The sequence below is a fragment of the Engystomops pustulosus genome, chromosome 4 (assembly GCF_040894005.1).
Source record: "Engystomops pustulosus chromosome 4, aEngPut4.maternal, whole genome shotgun sequence".
Taxonomy (NCBI): Eukaryota; Metazoa; Chordata; class Amphibia; order Anura; family Leptodactylidae; genus Engystomops; species Engystomops pustulosus.
The window spans coordinates 68,841,936-68,858,977 of NC_092414.1; the positions used below are offsets into that span (position 1 = coordinate 68,841,936).

The following is a 17,042-nucleotide window of genomic DNA, read 5'->3' on the forward strand; positions in this document are numbered from 1 at the left end:
GCTATGTATGTATTAGCCATGTATGCATATTGTATTGAATTCCTGTAATGCCATTATTACTATGCAATTGCACCGGAACGGTACGGGCCAGGGGGGAGGGTATCTGTGTCAGAGGGTGGGAGGGGGAATTGGGAATTTGTGGTTCAGTATAAAATGTTTTAAAAAAGCAACAAAAAAAGATTTGATATAAAAAAAAAAAAAAAGAATGAGACAACCTTCATGATTAGCGTACCAAAATAATAGTGCAAGGGTGAATTATTGATAACAAAGGTTACCAATAGATTATACCTTTTTAGCTGAAACAGTACAGCATTTTATCAACTTTGGAAGCTGGTTAAAACCTGAGCAGAGACAGCTCTTAAAAAATGTGCTCCAATTTTCATCAATTAAGGAGTGAATCTAAGAAATATACTAGAGAGCATGTTGGACCGTGTTGAAAATTTCATATATAGAGAAGAAGCCATTTTCCTTAAGTCTTAAAAATCAAGAAGTTCAGCTTTGAGGTGTAGAAAAAATGTTTTGCATCAGTGACCACAAGCCATTTAAAAAACTTCATATAAAAAGCCACAGCCCAACATGTTAATCCACATAGAACACTTTACGAGAAGAAGGCTTACTTGCAAAATAAAAACAGAACAGTTCTAAAAGCGGTTCAGAGACTCTCCAGCTGTTTAACTAGAACTCCCAGCATGCTTTGTTAGTTAGCTGGTTGACCATCCTCTCTGCAGCCATCACAACGTATATTTGGCCTGTTTACAGAAAACATATCTGTTCCCCAGGGCAACAGCTGTTTTACAACCCACGTTCCGACACGTAAAATATGTGACCTGATTAATTTTGGTTGACGAATTCTAATTTAGCAACTGAAATGATCCCTTCCTCACATACATGTCTGTAGAGAAAAGTAGCCATAAATAGACAAAGCTTGTGAATGGAAACCATGTGGTGCCTCAATATTTTAGAGAAGTAAGAAAGATTAGTTATTGGATTTTCAATGTTCGCAACAGAAGTATAAAAATTAAGAACTGTAAAACATGCCCACTGATTTATGCTTTCAGATGTATTTATCTAATGTGTGTATGGAACGATTTGAGGAATACATATAGGGGTGGAGTAATCCCCTTTATGACTTTCCAATCTTCCCTTCTGCTTTGAGGACGACCGCAGAAGATTCTCTATTGCCCACTTTAAAGGTCTTGTCCACTTTCAGCAAATACCGTATTTTCCGGGCCATTAGGCGCACCGGAATATAAGGCACAATAGTCCGATGCGCCTTATATATGTAATAATTCCATATATAAGGCGCATCGGACTATAAGGCGCAGGGTCCGGGGGCATGGCAGAGGTCCGGGGGCGGAGCGGAGACCCGACGGGACGCGACGCCGAGAAGACACGCGGAACGCGGGGAAGGTGAGCGGGGAATAGAATACTTACATAGATCTCCGCTACCGGAGACAGCAGATCGCGGGGTCTGCAGTTCCCGCTGGAGATCTGCTGTCTCCGGTAGCGGGGACCTATGTAAGTCCGCTGCCCTATAGGGGTCCGCTGCCCTCCTATAGGGCGCACCGGACTATAAGGCGCACTTTGGATTTCCAAGGAAATCCAAGGCTTTTAAGTGTGCCTTATAGTCCGGAAAATACGGTAAGTTACATTAGAAAAATTATAAATTTTCATTGCACAAACAAACAACTTTCTGCATTAATCTCTCGTGGTCTTCCGGATCTCTGCTTGTTATAAAACAGGAAGCTTTTCTTCATGTGTAAACAATTCCTCTAGAATGACAGCAAGCAGAGATCTAGAAACACAGTGAGTAATTAAAGTACATTAGGAAATTGTATAACTTTTTATAACACAAACAATATCAACTATTTGCGGAAAGTGGACAACCCCTTAAGCCTATGTCTGATCAAATGCTATCCTTAAGGGAACCTGTAAGCAGAAATTGACCTAATAAACCCCTAGCCGTATGTTGCCAAGCTGCTGAACACCTTCCAGATTGTGTTTCTTTCATGGCCCAGTGTGGTGGTCTCATCCAGAAAATAAACTTTAATTACAGTGATGCGCCTTCCTGACTTTATACAGTTTACATCTCACTTTTAAAGGTCCTGCATCAATAGCGATCACTAACCAGATTTCCTAAAGTCTGATGCATGATGTCAATCACAGAGGAGGAGACGTTCAGAGCTCCCCACCTTGACATCAGTGTTAAACTCTCCTCCTCCTTGACTTATACAACCAAGTTACATCTCGCTTCAAAGTTGAGTTTCTCGATGATGTCAATACGCTGGCCCATAAAAGAAACTAGAAGGTATTATGCTGCTTGACAATATACGGGTGGTGTCTTATTTGGCCCATTGCTGATGACAGCTTCCCTTTAAAACAAATGCACAATATCCTTAGTGTTTGTTGGCTCATGATGTCTACAAATAGAACCCCAAAACATACGGTACATTTGTTTTACTGTGTATTTTACTGGACATACCCAGATAACTGATGTTTTTGGCATGGGAAGTGTTGGTAAAATGTAGCATTGCATGACAGTAATACATGGCTGGCTCTTGTTGTACTATATTTGGGCCATACTGTGGTTGAGATACAGAGGTAGTCCTCAGGTAACAACCCCTTTATTAAATCTATCGTAAAAAATAAAAGGCTAATCATTATACTTTTTATATAGAATTTGACTACACTATAAAAAAACCCCCCACTTTTTGAACAGCCCAACAAAAAGAAAAAGTAAATGTGGAATATTATCTACGGCAAGGTCACTATTGGCTTGTGGGCATGGTGGAAGCTATTAGCATGTGCCCAAGTGACACACTGGTTCCTATACACAGGGTGAGTAGTCACTGTGACGTGGGACCAGAGCTGCCTGTACAGAGCCGGGGAAACATTGACTCTAAGTAAGGGAAACAGTGAGTCAGGATTGAAAATAAAAGGAGAATGTGCTAATACTTAATGTGGGGTGACAGATGGTGGGAAAGGTCTCATCAGCAACCCAAAAAGTGGACCGTTATGATGAAGAGGAAAACATGTCCAGACATGCAGTACAGAATATCCAAGCTGAAAACAGGCACCGTACTCCTAGTTAGAGAAGGACCTTTCTGGCCACTGTAACCTCTGGATGTAGGTACTTTATGCCCAGGATGCGATGGTCAGCTGTAAGAGTCATCAAAAGGTGTCTGAAGGGTTATTGTTAATCTTTGTTAAAAAAAAATCCATTTGTCACAGGGACAAAAATATTTTTCTCTCGGGTTACACTTCCAAAATAAAGCTGTTCTGACTTCCGAGTGTTTCTAAGAGGACTCCAAATTGGAGGAAAGAGTCATCATCAATGAATAGAAACCTGTACTTCTAGAACTCCACTAATGGAAATTGGATCTCCTGTACCATAAACAAAAATACATACGCTATCTCACAGCACCCCTGAGGAAGCCAGACAAACTGGCCAGCCGCGGGGCTATGGTGTTATATGTGTGTTCTCCCCTTATCACTTGGGCCTTTTATATTGATATATCTGTTAGTATATCTACGATAGGAAAATACAAGCAGCACACAAGACGTCTTAAGCAGGTGGGTGCAGGCAACACAGGACTGGGCCTTAAGTCCCCCAAATAGAGATATGAAGAAAATGTGCAGCACTCCGTAACTACGATGCTTAGGGACTGGTAGCCTTTTTCTGAGATATATAACTTCAGCTTGTTGTCTATGCAATGTATTGAGATATCGGATGTACTTATCCTATACCTTTCAACTGCTGGGCATGTGCAGGGGCTACCCATCTACTGCTGGGCATGTGCAGGGGCTACCCATCTACTGTGGGGCATGTGCAGGGGCTACCCATCTACTGTGGGGCATGTGCAGGGGCTACCCATCTACTGTGGGGCATGTGCAGGGGCTACCCATCTACTGTGGGGCATGTGCAGGGGCTACCCATCTACTGCTGGGCATGTGCAGGGGCTACCCATCTACTGCTGGGCATGTGCAGGGGCTACCCATCTACTGCTGGGCATGTGCAGGGGCTACCCATCTACTGCTGGGCATGTGCAGGGGCTACCCATCTACTGTGGGGCATGTGTATTTGTATGGCTCTCACGGAATGACATTTTAAAATGTGTGGCATTCATGGCTCTCTCAGCCAACAAGGTTCAGAACCCCTGCTCTAGAACCTGTTTATAGGGGCACCGCTGGGTCTGGGTTCTTGCTGCTGCAATGACTGGCCCAGGGACCCACTAAAACAAAGTCACAATGAATGGCTTGATGATATTATGCAATTTGATCAAGATGTAACTAAGAATCTTCCAGCAATAGATCATTGTATAATGTGTGGAAGTGTGGTCCAGATCTTTTTTTCTTAATGTTGGAATAGACCATAGAATTACATTTCCATACTCACACAATCCAGTACCTTGAGCTTGGGATATGCTATACTGGTAAACACTGGCATAAAATATTTTAGATGAGCCATAGGATGAACAAGAGTCATTTAAGCAAGGTTTGAGCTGAAAATGATGCAAAGGCCATAACTTCATTTTGGACTGCATTCACACAAATGTATGAGGGACGTATATCCAGCTGCGATATACGCCACCTCATAGCAGTCTATGGCGTCTGGGCACACCGTTCAAAGCCATGGCCGCAAAAAAAGATGAATCATCTTTAGCCGTAAGAACAGCCGTGAGGCTCTATTTTCTATGTAGTAGCACTCTCCTCCCCAATGTGCGGAACGTGTGAATGCAGCCTTAGAAGTAAACAGCTGCCACTGAAATACGGCAGCCCACACAAAATGCCTTAAGGCGCCCCAAACTGGCAGCATGTCAACAGCTTGGAATACAGTTATGACGTTCATAATTGTCCTTAAAAGGGAACCGGTCACCACAGAGCTCTTTTTAAATGGGGACGGCTTGCAACAGACAGTAAACAGAACTTCTGAAACGTTTTTTTAAATATTCTATATATGAATTGGTTACAGAAATATTGTATGGTACCTGGCTCCCTGTCCGCTCACCTACTGTAGTCCCAGTGGTTGTGTTTTGCATAGGATAATGTCCGGCTTCTAGTTTGAATCCAGCACTGGCCCGTCCCCCTGCTCATTATTATTGCTCCCCCCCAAACCTCCCACCCACAACATCCCTCTATTCCAGCTTCCACTCATGACGTAGGGTTAACCCCAACATTCACCAGGAGCAGTGTGGCGGTTCACCGCGCCTCGCAGCTCACTGCGCATGAGTCCATTTACTACAGTGGGAATAATAATGAGCAGGGGGACGGGCCAGTGCTGGATTCAAACTAGAAGCCGGAAATTATCCTTTTGAAAAGTACAATCCCAGGGACTACAGTAGGTGAGCGGCCAGGGAGGTAAACATTACCATACAATAGTTCTGTATCCAATTCATATATTCATTTTATTTAGTTCAATTAATATATAGAATATTTAAAACCAGGTTGCTAAAGTTCTGTTTACTGTCTATTGAAAGCTGTCCCCATTTAAAGATCCCTGTGGTGACAGGTTCCCTTTAAATGAAATAAGCAGAAAACCTATTAGACCTTTTCCTTTCCAATTCTTGGAGAGCTAAAAGGCACAAGTTCATGCTAGTCATGTCATTTGTTTTACAACTATTTTTCACTATACGGCTTTTAATAGTCCACTGACGCAACCAAATTCACCTTCTTCATATTTAAATGAACTTTCCTTAATAGGACTTACTCTACTAAAGAGTTTGAGATCCAAAATTATTTTACTGCCTTTTAGAGATAAAAGCACAAACTACCTACAGTCAGAACTGATAAAAAATACGGATCAGTACATGTAGTGATACATCATCAAGGTAAGCCTGGACAATAAAACTGAAGTTTTGGTTACACAGGTGCAATAGAGGAGATGTCCTAGGAATGCAAATGTATGGGGTTTGTAGTGTGTCCATGTAAACAGCCATAAACCCAGGTACAATATTGAGTCGTTTTGTCAGTAAAACTACCTTGCAAGACAGCCCCCTTAACATCAAGCATGACTTTCAGGAAGCCTAATGACATGATGTAGGAGAAAACCAAACCAGTATTGAACACAAATATTCCCGTTCTGTAGACACATAGGGGGGAGATTTATCATTGGTTTTGTTGGGGTTTTTTGGTGTATAAAAGTAGCAAAAAAGTCACGTAGAGGATTTTTGCAATGCTGTGCAAAGCCAGATTCATGACTTGCAACTTTTTAAAAAAGTGGCAAAGTCACTCCAGCTCATGCTGGTGAACGTTTTTGCGACTTTTGGTGCATTCCGTGCTTTTTAAAAACACAAATCCCAGACACACATGGACCTTTTAATAAGTGTTCTTATGATCTAAGGCACTTTAATGAATCTGATGAGCAGTGGAGCTCCAAAGACAGACATAGGACTGTCCCAAGGAGCCGGTCTAATGATAAATCTCCAACATAGCCCTAGGCCGAGTGAGCACACAAGTGTGTGGTGGAGCCAAGATGGCAAATTAAATACCTTATTAAACTTTATTTTATGTGTTAAAAAGATTTCCATCATCTGTATAAGTAATAACAATGGACTCCATCTTTAAAGGGGTTATCCGACTCTTGCAGGCAGGGTGGGGAGGCAGGTTTAAACAAAAAAAGAAAGTTGTACTTGCTTCAACCGTCGCTACCGGTGTCCCGCACCTCAGTCTCGCTGGTCCGTGCTCCGCTTGTGGCTGGCCAAGCCCATCCACCCCCATGTCTCAGCGCTGGAATAAAGATAGATGGGTGTGGCGGCCACCTCAGATGGTCGGAAGCCGACTGAGCTGAGCTTCTGTGCCCCTGTAAATAAATAGGGGCACGGACCAGCTGGACGGGACACCAGCAGCGACGGAGGAGAAGAGTACAGCTTTCTTTTTTTTTTTTTTCTTAAACTTACCTCCCCAGCCACCTGCAAGATTTTCAAAAGAGTCAGCCAACTCCTTAAAGCCGGTTATCATTGCTGCTGGGGACATTCTTAGTAACTGGTGCACAGCAGATTTAGTATGGCAGTATAAACAGAAGAGATGATGGTATTTACACAGTTACTGCGTGTTTGGAAAATGCACATTTCTTTCTCTCTATGTATTTGGGATGGATTTGTCTACAATCTAAACACTAAACCTAGAAGAGAAGGGGCAAATTTTCCCTTGTTTGGTATGGCACTCAGATCTCTCCAAGTGATTGTGTCGTCTGACTTTTCTTTCTTAAAACAGATCTGCTGGAGCATGGCTCCCATTCAGTCTGGTATTACAGAGCCATTCATTTGGCAAGACAGAATTTCCACTCTGGATTCAGAACACTTTTTGGTGGTGGTTTTTTAGATATTTCTACTACATTGCAGCAGGATCTAGTAATCTTGTATTGCTGTGGTGTTTCTGAGGGCATTTTCCACACATGGACTTCAATTCAACAACCGATACATGTGTGCCATGTGATGCGGATTTTAAAGGTACTTTTGAGCATACAGAGTGAACAGTCCTAAGGGCTTATCCTGACTGTTGTATTATATGTTTTTTACTTCAATGTGCATGCCAATAGCAGGTCTAATGACACAAGTTAGAAGCATCCTAGTCTCCTGGGATATATGGCTAGTAGATACACTTGGGACCAGATTTTTGGCTGTAATAGTGGCTGCAGACCTTTTTACTGGTGTCCGAATACGTCCCAAGGTTGGAATCACTCCAGCCAGTTTTAAAGAGGACCTTTCACTTCCACCTTCCCATAGTCACATTAATGGAGGCAAAAACTGACTATAGCATCGCCCTACCGATTTGACGAAAATTGTGGGAGCTAGAAAGAAATAACAAATATACTTTAACCATCTTTAAAGGTCCACTTTTTTGGCTTTCCTTATAAACTCAAACAGGATCTGAAAAAAGTTTAGCTTGCATTCCCACATGTACATTATAGAAATTACTGAGTGATAGTAGAGTATGAATTACTTCTTAAATTCAGACTTTACCCTTTGCTGACACCAGCACATCTAGAAGCTGGGCCATAGGGCCTTTTTCGTCCTTTTCACCCCATCATTCTGTAGTATATATGCATAAGCAGTGAAATGAAGCATAGTTCTGCTTTATAACCAGTGTCACATTTTCCAAAGATGAAGAGATAAAATAAATTTGGCAATATCAGAAGACATTTCTGCCCTGTACCGGCAGTCAGCTACATCATATGATACAGAGCATCAGAAGCTACAGATCACTGAGCAGGATGGAAAGAGTGGCTCATACAGTACACTGTATTTGACATATGAATCAGGAGGACGCTATATTTAATCCCAATATTTCGTGCCATGTATTAACTAGTTAGATTGTCTGGGTGCTTTAATTTAGCTGTAGCATCTCTGATGAGAAGACTTTTTACATCAAACATCTCAAGTCCATTTGAGTTAGGGATGGCATTATAGCCATTATTGTATGACATACATAACGCAATATGCTGGTAAAACTTGATGACAGAGCTGGGAGAGCTAAAAGAGACTCAAAGAAAAAGAAGAATCAATATCATAATAAAAGTGCTATTCCTTGATATACGGTAGGTCATTAATAGACATTAAGCTTTTGTTTTATTTGTATATGGAATAGACAATAAAAAAGCTAAAGAAAATAGTTGCACCATTTTCTTAAGGGGTTTGTTTTTATGTCTTTCATTGTCAATCCAAATGACACAGGGCATTAAACATTAGTCATCTGATCTCTTGTACCATATATTGCAAAGTCTCCAATCATGAGCCATGGAAACTTTGGGTGCTTGGTCTCTTCAGGCGCTAAGTGGGGAACACAGAACTACACCTAAGGTTTTTTTTGTGTAAATACAGATCCCAGGGTTATTTATAAAACACGTTTAGTTCCTCACAATGTTAAGCATATTTATTTGCAGGCAGTGAATGGCAACTTTCTTATTTACACCTAGAAGCTGAGAAATCAGTAAAGATTTCTCAAAGTAACTTGCATTAAGAGATGGATTCAGATATGTACAGTCTAGGCAATGGCCTGTAAGTCCAAAGCAAGTGTATGGTGGCAATGTTCAGTCCATGAAATAAATACCATGGGAGAGATTTATCAGGACTTGTATGCTGTTTTTTTTTATGTGCAAGCCCTGAAATAAATCACAATTAATAGCGAACCACCAGTAATTGTGATTATTTTTACGCCATCTCAACCCCAAGAGGAAGTGGAGGGGTACGACCAGGGAACAGGCTATAGCCTGCAAATATTCCCTGTAAGTTTGCAGGCTAATGCACAATTCTACACCAGGCAGGCCCTGGCCTAGAAATGTCCGCCGATGCAGCCACCAGCCAGATGCATGAAGAGGCCGCAGCCTCCTGATGTTTTCTGCAGTGCCGCAGGGGCAGAGACTTCATCAGCCGCTGGTGCACAAATGCAGACGTATGATGAATGTCTAACCATATGTCAGCAATATTTCCCAGATTGAACACTATCAAGGGATCTGAATCCATTGTTTCATCAAGGGATCTGAAACCACTAGGCCGAGGCTTGTAGCCTCCGAATGGGTACCACAGCGTTTCATTCACTAACAGCAAAAAGATTTGAAAATGGTGAGGAATTAAGAATGGGGAGGAAGACATATCAGGATACTTTTCAAGCCCTCAATTCAGAATTCTGGCTTCAAAGAGTCACAAAAAAATGATGTAACATTTTGCATGCTTACATCGCTATCTTGAACCCATGCAATTAGAAAGTTGAAGGTACTATATACACTTAGGAAAAAGATCAGTGATATTGCGCTGTTTAGCTCCCGTCTGCCATCATCATACAGCTGCAGTCCTGTTAATACACGTATAGACTGTCACATGGTAGCTGACAAGAGGAGCAGGCACACAGATGCTCCCTTTATAATCAGGACACACAATGGACATGTGAGAATAAGCGGTCATGTCAGTTCTCAGACGGGTCCAGTGGAGAACCGCCAGAGCTTTGCAAGGAGTTAAAAACCAGACATGCTGATACTAGGGTGGGGAGATTACAGTGTAGGCTTATGTGTCATCATTAAACTGTACGGTCATCATCTTTAGTTCAGAACCCGTGTACACCCCTTCCTGACAGAGCACACAACAAACCAGCATGATACATTACCTAGAGCCACTCCATAACTAAAAATATCATTCTGTGGGAAAAATTAATGTAGGTCTGGTAAAAATATGGATCCATCAAACTAATAATACTGCTAGTAATAAAATAAATAGTAATTTGACAATACAAGAAAAAAAATAGATATTAATTGCATATCATATTTTCTTATGATACTCTCTATGTACCGGTAATCATGTATGGGTAACTCATTACTGCAATGTAATGGAGAATGGGATAATTGTATCTGTGTGACAGGAGAGAGATCACAAAACCAATTCCGACAACTACTCGCAATAAATGTTGTTTTCGCTTAAAAAAAAAAAAATAAAAAAAAAAATCAGATAACATTTTTTCTAAAAATCCTGATTTAACATTAGGTGTAAAAATCCTTTCCTGTGCCAATACATACGGTACGTCCTCCTTATTGAAGGGACCCTTTTGTCATTTCTATAGAATAAACTGCGCCTATTTGCTCCTATTATCTCGAATGTATCTCTGGGAGCGCCGCACACTTTGATACACTGCATTATTTAAATTTCTAAAAACCAATTTATCCCTCCTACCAGGGAGCAACACGTCTAACGGACCCTGGGAAACCCCTCTGTTATGTGTATGCTTTCTTTGTTACAGCCTTCCTTTTAGCAGGGGGTTACAAAAGGTCCCTCCTTCCAACATAAAAGAGAAGTTTCTTGATCGTCTGTTTATAGCCCCCCCACCTCTTCCTTCGCTGTTGCCCCACAGCTCTTCTCATTGACTGGGAAACACGGGTGAATAATGGATATGCTGCAGGTCTCGTGGACTTAACAAGAGATTGTGAATGAGGCAGCAGTCCGGACAGCAGGTGTTTCTCCACAGCCCCCACCCCAGCTTTAGTAATCCACACACCATCTGTTGGGTGGAAGAGCAGTGTCCTCTCTCTGAGAGACCGTTCACATGCTAAAGACAAAGTGGATCATTGGCAGATGGAGATTATACGATCAGAAGAGGGGAGGACACTCCAGTACGTGACAGCGCCCATTAACTTCACACTGACTGTGACTTTGTTGGTTTAGTGTCTTTTGGTGACCACGTCCCACTTTCTAGATACATGGGAAGCAAACGTCTGAAAAGATTCCCAAGTCACCTCCATAAAAGAAAAGCAGATGATCTATCGTGTACAGAGCAGCTACACAGAATTCCCCCATGACCTTTTCCCTTCGGAGACTCTGAATCATGTCACATTTGGTAGCATTTCCTTTAGGGAGGGGAAATATTTTCTTATAGGACTTGGTTTTTGCAAATAACAGTTTCACACATCTACAAACAGAACACACGAGTTCAATTACGGAATGAGAGGAAATCCAGAAGCTGGTATGACTAATTTTTAATCAATGGCAAATTGTTTTTTTGTCTAAAGATTTACTAAAATCATCGAGTAATGCTAACGAGTTACTAAATACTACCAACATTAATAACATCTTCAGATTCTACAATAGAATTCTTCCGATACAGGCATGTCCATATAACAGATTCTATGGACCTGCTATGTATAAAGGCTGAAATCTAACATAGCTGATCCTTCTCTACACTTCTACCACCTACATTTCCATTGGAGTGTGCCAATATACCTCTATACACATTAGACTGCTGTATGCAAATAAACATTGGCAAACCTGCCATTTTTGATAACTCTGTGGACACCTTAAAGGAGTTGTCCACTTTACCTCATGTATTTTGTAATGTATATGTAACCATGGGGGGCAGGATATTAGGCAATTTACCAATGCACATCCATTAAAAGTTCTGCACCGCTTTCCTGATATGTGAAGTGAAGCCTCCTGTCTTTTTTACCTTATCAGTGAGACATTCCCAAATATAAAATGGCTGCAGATGGAGGGTCATGTGATCTCTAACTGCCGATTTTTCATGGACAGAGATCACATGACCCTCCATCTGCGGCCATTTTATGGACAGGAATGTCTGATTGATGAGTTAAAAAAGACAAGAGGCTAAGAAAGCAGTGCAGAATTATTCATAAATGTATATTGGTAAACTACAGGCAGTCCCTGGGTTACTTACAGGATAGGTTCTGTAGGTTTGTTCCTATGTTGAATTTGTATGCAAGTCAGAACTCTATATTTTATAATTGTAACCTCAGCCAAAAATTTTTTGACCTCTGTGACATTTGGATTTTAAAAATGTTGGGTTGTCATAAGAAACAGGATTAACAATTAAAGTTTCATTGCAGACACCTTTGATAACTGTTACAGCTGATCATTGTAGCCTGGGGCTAAAGTACAGTAAATTACCAACATCCAGAGGTCCGTTTGTAACTAGGGGTCGTCTGTAAGTCAGGTGTTCTTAAGTAGGGGACCGGCTATATATATATATATATATATAATATCATGCCCCCCACACTTACACACATTACAAAAACATGAGGTTAAGTGGCCAAACCCTTTAATTGGTCATTACCTTTTCAATCAAAATTGCTTAAGTCTATAGTAAAGGTGAATATAGACAACTTTGTAAAGAGTCTTATTATTGATTTTTCTCCATTTAATAGACCTATATCATGTGCCCAAACCCTCTGCTGAATTCCAAATTGCTTGCAAGACAGGCAAAACTCACTGAGGTGCCAAGTTCTATGCAGATTGGAACATGGAGGAGTTCCACAGCAGCCAAGTCTACACCCGGCAGCTCAGAGGCAACTGCAAAGGGGATAGCTATAAGAAAATTAAGATTACAGGTCAAAAGAAGTGTCTTTCCACATGTATAAACATGAGACTGTCAAGTTTGGACATTCGATCACAGAAACAACTCTATCTGGGCCTTTCCCAACACTGGTCAGCAGCCTAAACTGGATCCTTACCTTAAAAATGTAAAAAAGTACCCCTCCCCCCACAATCTTTGTAAAATTTATATTTACTCCTACAGTGCGCTGCCAAAATGGCAACCCCCGCACTATATACATCATTGGGTTCAAGCGCAATGACAGTACAAGGCGTCCACTGCTCACTTCAGGTAGTTAGTATAAATTTATCTTCTGAGTCATGTAAGCAACAATGAGGTTTATTAAAAAAAATCTTTTTTTCCTACCAGAACCTGCTGTGTGTACACAATAGCTTCTTTCTTGTGGAGCTTGTTGTGTGGGTGGGGTAAGTGTAGCTTTTGTAACCAAATGAAGTAAGCGAAAACCTTCTTTAGCTTGACTCTTACTTATTAACTTTGTATTTTTCATTAGCTGGCATGGTGCAGAAGCTGAAATCATAAAAATCCTATTTCGGGAATAGTGCTCCATGACGCGATTACAGGAATCTTTAATTCCTGAAATAACATTACTGGGATCTGTCCCAGCCAAAATGGTTCTTACGGTTCCAAGTGCTACGTTCCTATGCTTAAAATAAAATGTGGCGTTCTGAGAAAACGCAACTTCTATCAGTATGCCGAATTCCACACACAACTTCTTCTACCCCCAGGACTGCCTTGTAATAGAGAGGTCTATGAGGGCCACTGACCCAACAAACAAACAGTATGGAAGAGAAGAATTATACAAAAATTGGGCATCACATTAAAAACAAAACACTTTTTTCAGAAATAGCTGGCACTAAAGCGGATAGACCAAAACATTATTTTCATAGTGAAATCAGAATTAAATATTTTAAGAGGTTCATAGCCACTACACCATCATACTTGCCAAAACATACATAGATGATGCCATAACACCTACTTTTAAAAGAAAAAAAGGACATGTACATGGCTTATTAAATGTAAGAGGTTTCTGTCTAAGAAGACATTCTTCTCAGTGACTGGCCCTGTAGTGATCCGTAGTCATAGAATTGGTTTCAGAAATTATTGATCATTTAGAAATAGTAAGAAATAATCTTTAGACGGCAATGGCCTCACGGAGGAATACAGGGCTGCCTGTAAAGCTCTGTACATGGGAAAAAGATAGGAAATGGCACATTATATGGGTTGGGGTTAGATATGGACTATTTGCAGGGCACTCAAATTTTAATTTTAACCGGCTCGGTCCCTGGGAAAATTTTTTGGGTGCAGTCGGTCCCCAGATACAAAAAGCTTGGGGAACACTACTGTAAATCATAAATATCAGTTCCTGTCTTCAGTGTTGGTACTTTTGTGGAGGGTTTTAGAGGAAACTGGAGTAGCAGTAGGATACCAACACTAGGGAGAACATACAAACTAAATACAGATGTTGGTCTTGGTTAAGTGTAAACCTGAGGGCCAGGTCACATCTCTGTTAGGTCTACAGTAATGTCCATCAGTTATTGTGCGCCAAAACCAGGTGTGGTTGAACACAAAGAACAGATGCAAGTCTTTCTAGCAACCATATAGAGATAAGGGGGGGTCATTTATGTTATTTCTCCCTTCCCTGCACTCTTTTTGTGCCTGTTGCGAGTCTTTTTTTGCACCTCATCAAATTAACTTAAAATAAGAAAACGCAATTTGTTGTGCAAATCATACCATTGCCTTTCCTAAGCATAGTCAGGACTGGCATGTTATTGCACAATTACTTGCGCCCATATTGGCCCAATAGTATAATAAATTGGGCACAAACATCTGTAAACAGAAGAACTGTAATGACAAATAGGGTGTAAGAACACATGGCGAATTGAGGCGTAACATTCCAAAAAATCCCCCACAAAATAGTTGCAAAACGCCTATTACGCAGCAAAAAGGTGGAACACCCCAACGGCAAAAGAAAAAAAAGGTTCGCCATCGCTACCCTATGCCATCTAGGTTATTATCTTTTTTTAAAATACTATCCTAACAGTTTTTAAAGTATATAAGGATGAATGGTGAATAGTTTACATGAAATTCAAGTATTTACCATATAAAACAGTGAAAACAAAAAAGACAATTACATGAAGTAAAAAGTGATAAACAGATTTCCAGTAGCTGGACATCATCTTTTGGAAGATATCGTACAGAATTCTGAAATGGACTCTTAATATCCAATGACCTGGTCTTGGCTAGTTGGATTAATATTCCCTGTAGGTAGTTTATAATCACTAAGATTTCTCAACATAAAACTTCATTGTAGTAAGGTTCTGTTTGCTTTACTTTTCTCATCAAGGAAACCATATAGAAACATTAGACATACAAGCCATTAGCTTTCCAGCAGTGTTAATCCACCATAAAGGGAGCTGTGGTACAATGATCACTACTTACCGTGGTTATAAATCGATACATAGGTTGCCGCCTTTCTGTATATTTTACTGTGATGGGACTCAGGTCGTACCGGAACCAGATGGCAGGGATGATTCTTCCTGTGTGGCTATATGCTACATATTCCTAAAGAATTTAGAAGAAAAAGTATTGAAAGAGGTTTATGAATTATTATTATCTTACATTAACAAGCGAGTGGAGAAAATAGAGATGTACACGGACATTGCCATAGTGAATATGTGATGAGAAGTAGCCTTCTTTGGTTATCTGGGGATTACACTACTGTTCTGCTATGTAGGCAGACTTTTTAAAGAAAATAAAGAATTCCATCAGTCTCTTGTGCAGTTTAAGAATAAAACTTACATCATGCTACTAGCTCATGCATTTCCTGCCGTCAGCTGTATTCTTACCTTATTAGCTACAGTGTACTGGTACGAAAACTTCTGCTTCCCACTCAAGTCTTCATATACAGTGGGTACGATCTTTAATATGTAGTCGTGAGAAGCCAAGGCTGTATGAACAATCACAATGTTAGAACATACGTAGGTATATAAAATATATATATATATATATATATATATATATATATATATATATATATATATATATATATATTAATATATTAAACACACCAAAACACCAACTCCATTCATGGTGCCCCCTTCACCATAAAAGGTGAGACATGGTTTGCACAAGCCCTATAAAGACCAAAATATCTGCTTTTAAAGGGGTTTTCTCAAAAAACAAACAAACAAAAAAAAAAAAACACTATCTCCGTCAGTTGCATACAGATGAATTGGGGCAGCACAGACATGCAAAGCCGACTGCGCGGCTCCTCTCGGGGAGTGACGAGGGGTCCAGTGGAGGTACATCAAACCCCATTGGACTCCACATTCTCGTGATCTGTGGGGGTCTCATCACTGATCCGAGGAATCTGAAGGGCAAAACTGACCACTTTTCACATTCAAAAAAAAAAAAATGCAGATATTGGTAAAGGATGCACTCACAGGTGTACACCACCATCAAAATGTCAGTTTACTAAGTATGTGGGTGTAATTTAAAACATAACCTTTATCAGATACCTATAAAATGGAATAAGCGATTCAATCCCATCATAACTTCCACAGGTGAAAGTGTAAATTTCCCTCATCTCAATAATCACCGCTGTAGATACATGTTTTTCACACTGGGACTAACAAAGAAGGGAGGTCCCCATTAAGATATTCCCTTTATAATTGATTCACCCAAAATAAAATGGCAGGGATTAAGTGGGAGTGCAAACTGCGTATATATTTTACGTATAAATACTGCTGTTATACTAGTTATTTATTATAGTGCAACATTATATAACTCAGCATCAGGTTCTTCTAACCCATATCGCCGCTGCCAAGGTTTCATCTCAGGCAGCTTATGCCCTGGAGGACTGAGGTGACACGGTTCTATCAACAACTAGCTGTCCTTGGCAGGTACTGTCCCCAATCTACAGTGGGAAATAAACATATCACAGAAGGCTTACTAAGGATGGAAACAAATCTGCGCTTTGCACAATGAGGATTTCACCACTTTTTATGATTACTGTATATAGTTCCATTAAAGGAAATAAAACCATCAAAATCATGCATGCTATAACAGGGATAGTTATTCATAGATCCAGACACTAATCTTCTTATATTTGTTATCCTTCTAAAAATCATCTTTTAAAATTATGGTAATGATTACAATGTGCAGGAGCACTTCCCCACTCCTATTAGGCGCTGAAACTTCCTCTACTACAATGA

At 40.4% G+C, this 17,042-nt stretch overlaps 1 protein-coding gene across 1 annotated transcript in view; it reads right to left on the minus strand.

Moving 5' to 3' along the window:
- ERGIC1 (endoplasmic reticulum-golgi intermediate compartment 1) overlaps positions 1–17,042 on the minus strand; it is a 63,109-nt gene that overhangs the window by 4,689 nt on the left and 41,378 nt on the right. Inside the window, exons 8-9 of the mRNA XM_072146172.1 lie at positions 15,675–15,775; positions 15,268–15,390 (exon numbers count right to left, since the gene is read on the minus strand). Coding sequence (XP_072002273.1) covers positions 15,268–15,390; positions 15,675–15,775 — 224 coding nt within the window. The remainder of the gene's footprint in view (positions 1–15,267; positions 15,391–15,674; positions 15,776–17,042) is intronic.